The 4,798-nt window shown below is 44.4% G+C and overlaps 1 protein-coding gene across 1 annotated transcript in view; it reads left to right on the top strand.

The window, feature by feature from the left end:
- Nucleotides 1–4,798, top strand: part of LOC102379220 (tensin-3) — a 477,473-nt gene that overhangs the window by 439,184 nt on the left and 33,491 nt on the right. Inside the window, 1 exon segment of the mRNA XM_025212996.1 lies at nucleotides 2,810–2,981. Coding sequence (XP_025068781.1) covers nucleotides 2,810–2,981 — 172 coding nt within the window.

Genomic DNA, 4,798 nt, shown 5'->3' with positions numbered 1-4,798 from the left:
AGGGAGCTGTGCCCACCTTCCCCCTGTACCCCCCAGACGAGCTGCCCACAGCTCCACCCCCCACCCTGGGGTCCATTCACCACCTTGGCTGGGCAGTGCCTGCCCCTGCCCCAGCCCTTCCCTCACCATGGGTACCTTGATCTGCCCCCACCATGTCTCTTCCTTGCCCCATCCCTTCCCCTCCACAGACTTACCCTCAGGAGCCTGTTCTCCAAGCTGCTGGGCTGCATTTCTGGTCACACCCATGCTGCAGCTGCGCACATGCACACAGCATTTATTGGTGACATTTTGGCTACACCGACCAAAAAAAGCCAACTGCCAATAATGTTAATTTTCCTTTTATTGGTGCCAATCTAATATGCGACTGATATGTCAGTGCACCTCTATCTTGAAGGTCCCATCTAGATTAGATGTTAAAGATGTGTTGTTAGGTTGAGTTATGTAGTTCAGCCTAATTACTGATAACACCTTCTAAAACAATAGGTAAAGCAAAGAAATTATACTTTAATATACAGTAAAACCATCCAACTTGAACCTGTAACATCGCACCTTTAAAAACTAGTGTACATGGATCCTATTGATTCTAACAGAAGCCAAGCCAAAATCAGCCCTGTAGAATTGGCTCTACAGTGCTTTGACATTAGAGGCTTGATATTTGGCCATATTATACCAGTGTAAAAAAGATCATAATCTACTCTGCAGCTCTACAGCAGGTACGGATTCAGAATTTTCAAATTTCCCCCTTTCTTAAAAGTAGGAAAGTCCCTCTTTGAAATATCTTCAGAGTTCAGTTTGTAGACCTGGTTTTTCCAATGAGTATAGTACTTGCGAATACATTTTTTCTTTCTCTGAAATTAAATTTTGGGGGTTAGCACCTTGCTACTCCCTGCAGCATGTGCGCTATGTTAAGAATCCAAATAGCCTTCACTCAAAGCATTGATTTTGTTATCTCAGGCATTTCTTTTAAGTACCTACATCTACCTTTTTCAACCGATATAACCACTTTGCTGTGCTGTGAACTGAAGGTAAAGAAAGATTGTGCTTTAGGCTGGTTCTGCAGTTCAGTTTACAAGGATAAAAGCCTCTTCTTTTTCCTCTTCACAGAATCAGAAATATTTAGATATGGGAAAGATCTATTGGTTCATCTTAAGTGTTCCCCAAAGCCAATGCTGGATTGTTCCCCAGGGTGTGCTTTTTTTTGTGTTTTGTTCAAACTTCTTTTAAGTCTCTGGGCTCAAGTGATAGAAGTTAACTGGAGATTATAATATAATCTCTGTAGTTAGGCTCCAGTTTACAAAGGTTGAGGTCAGTGGAACTATTCATGCACGTTAACTTATTCAAATCCTGAAATGTTTGTAGGATCAGAGTGCAAGGCCTTGTTTACATAAGAATTTTACAGATTCAACAAAGAGCTTGTCTACACATAGTACTTTGTGTTGCTTTAAGATTACATTAGTTTGAAACTAGCACTTAAACTCTTAAACCCAGTGTGGACACACATATACGATAAGAACATAAGTCTCACACTGATCTAATAGAATCTTTCTGTTCAAGGTGGGCTACATGTTTTCTTTTGTGTAAGTGGTTCAGGGGTGGACCCAGGGTTTCCTAAAGTGGGGTGCAGTATAGGCAACCCTTATTGCAGGGGTATCAGCACCCCCTGCTTCCACCCTCCTCTGCCCCACCAGCGTGGACAGATCACACTGTGGGAGCCTCTGGGGAGTTTTTAAAGCCCTCAAGTAAGTGAAATGGGGTGGGGAAGGGGCAGAGAAGTTTCTGATCCAGCAAGGCAGAGTGGGGCTGGGCTCAGCTAGGGAGGGGACAGTGGTACCAGGGCAACTGGAAAGTTCCTGAAGAGTTTCTTCCACCCTGCCTAGTCCCTGTGTGGGAAAGGGGACCCCCTATCCATCCCTGCTGCCCTTGTCCCCATCCCCAGCTGAGCACAGCTCCTTCACAGCAGGCAGGAATGGCTCTGGTGCTTCTCTGCTGTCATGACCACAAGCTAGGGAAAGGAGGGGCGGGGATGGGGAGGAAAGGGGCAGGGAGAGGATGGTTCTTTGAGCAGGATGGGGAAGACAAAGTATTTTCACCTGCTTTAGGAACTTTTAAAAGTCCTGGAGGCCCCCACACTGTGGTCCAATCCAAAAGGGGGGGTGCAGCCACACCCCTGAGGTGGATCATGAATGATGTTGAAAAAAAGCCTTCAGCAGTCCCAAGAACTAAACACAGATCTGCCAAGTCCCTCTCAAGTGCCCTTTAACCTCAGTTGTGTCCTACTATCTTTTCTCAATGGACAAGACTAGACCAACAGGATGTACCTCAGTAGCTAAGTAACAGGAAGCTTAGGTATCTGACGAATGGATAAAAGATGTTGTACATGCTGCTAATTAAAATGTCTCTGTCTTACGTTGGGGAGTGAAGAATGGGGGAAAGAATTTTAAATAGTTCATTTTTATCTGTTCACATCTTGAGGTTTAGAGAACATACCCTGGACAGTAAATCAATCAACTTAAGTAGTGCAGTTCTGTGCCATCTGCCCTCTCTCTCTCAATTGTTCCTTTGCTAGAAATTTACAACAATTAAGGTAAGGTAAAGTTGGAACTTTAAGTGTAATGACAACAGCTAAGATTTTAAATAAAGGTATGAAATCTACAGCACGTCTCCTGTTACATTGAGCAGGAGGGACAGGGGCATTTTGCAAATGCTTTTATACAATCTGTGCTTGAGTTCTCAGAAGACTGATTTAAAAAAAAAAAAAAAAAAAAAAAAAAAAAACACCCACCCATGTCTTTCAATTCATTTGCTACAGAATCTCGAAGTTACAAAGAAGGCCTTAACCATACTGTTGTGACATCTGACAGTACCATGGGCACCAATCCTGCTTTGCTGAGGACTGACATACAGATGGCTCCTTCCTGTCAGCGTCCTTTTGCATCTACATGCACCATGTCAAATAACAGCCCTATCCCACAGGAACAAAGGTAGGAACTTGCCGGGCCTTTTCTCCCACCTGCCTATCTAATTCTTCTGTCTTCACATGTCATCAGGCCTTGCAGGGTGTTAGTACTCCAAGACTGGAGCGCATCAGGTTGAGCCTATACCTGTGGTTCTCAGCCTTTGTAGACTCAAGGCACCCCTTGTTAAACTCAAGGCACCCACTAGAAAATACCAGCTCACTCATTTTTTTCCCACTACAGAAAAATAGTATAGCAGTTCCTCTGTTGCAAAGATTTCAGAAAGACCACAGCAGGTCAGAATGGTTTTAACACAGTGGATTCCTTTTTGAAATCTCTGGGTTTATCTTGTGAATCATGCTTATATATCTAACAGTGCCAGTGTTACATGGCAACCCCCAAACCCCACTGAAAGGATCTAAAGGTATCAAAGAGTGCCGAGGGACCCTGGATGAGAATCATTGACCTATATCATCAGCTGGGCCAGCCAATTTAGGTATAAAGCGTCACCATACCCATGCCGGAGTTCTTGAATGTAGACAAGATTCAGATTAGGACAATACTTAAGTAAGAATATGCTGAAGAATGTACCCGTGGAGAGAAGCAGTCTGGTTTTTGAAGGGAGCTGAGCACCCACAAATCCAGCAATGCTCAGTGGGAACACAGCTTTCCAGTATCAAGTTACAATAGTCTGCTTTCGCAGTCCTCAGGCAGGCAGAGCCCCTGCTGAAACCAGTCAGGGTTCTTGGTGAGGGCATCCTCCTTAGTAACATGAGATGGGTGCAGCAAAGGGTAAGCAAGTCTAGTTTCTGGCCCTTTTATGCCCCTTAGTGCAGAGTGGTTGTACTGGGCCATAAAATCCGGAACCAAGTTATAGACGAGACATGATGAATGAGAGCATCAGAAAGCTTGGATGCCAAGCTTTCTCCATTGGGGAAGATTAGGAGAACCAGAGTTACCTGCATGACCATCATGATCTTAAATCACATGCTTATATTGCAGCTGCTGTATAGACTATTTTTAGAATATTGTAGAAATGATCCACAAAGGACAGTTTCAATTTCAAAATATATCAAGAGCCAAATCCTTTTAATTCCAGTTACTTGGTTATAGGCCCATATGCATTTATCAGAAAGCTAACAACTAACTCCTTGAGAGTTTCACTGGCGGGTGTTTGGGAAAACCCTATAAAATTTCATACTGAAAATATATTGGCTCAGAAAGAAGATAATGTTAACAGCACATATAATTCTATCACTATGGCAGATATTCTCCTTGTGATAAAATGTTCAGAGAATTTCAAATATTTGGATGAAAGAGTGGATGCAAAAACAAAGTCGATTCCCTTCCCACTGTCAAATTGGCTTTGAAAACTGATTGTTTTTGATAGGTTATTATTGGTGCACTGCTGATGTGAGCTACTGCTTGGAGATTTGAATCAGTCCTGTTGCAACAAGTAAAGTGGTAACATGTTAAAACATAGAAGAAAAAGGGAGGGAGAGAGAGAGAAAGAAAGAGAAAAGGCGAGAGAGAAAGAGAGAAGGAAGGAAGGAGAGTGTCACGGCGGGGTCCTCGCGGAGGGCCGTGTGCTCCTTAAGGTCCCTCGCTCCGTGTCAGGCCAGCCCAAGGCCCCCTCTGATTCTCGCCCGCCATGTCTTGTTGGAGTATATATATAGTTGGGAGGCTGCCTATGACTCCCTGGGCACGGCTACTCGGGACCTCTGTCCCCGCGGTTCTTCCAGACCCCCTGGGGGTCTCCCGGTATAATGGGTGCTCCTCAGGCACCCTAGCCTTATGGGCTATGCGTGGCTCCTACCAGCCCCTAATACCACGCCCCAAGCCTC

This window comes from Alligator sinensis, unplaced genomic scaffold (assembly GCF_000455745.1).
Source record: "Alligator sinensis unplaced genomic scaffold, ASM45574v1 scaffold882_1, whole genome shotgun sequence".
Taxonomy (NCBI): domain Eukaryota; kingdom Metazoa; phylum Chordata; order Crocodylia; family Alligatoridae; genus Alligator; species Alligator sinensis.
This window is presented reverse-complemented; position numbering and strand designations above follow the sequence as displayed.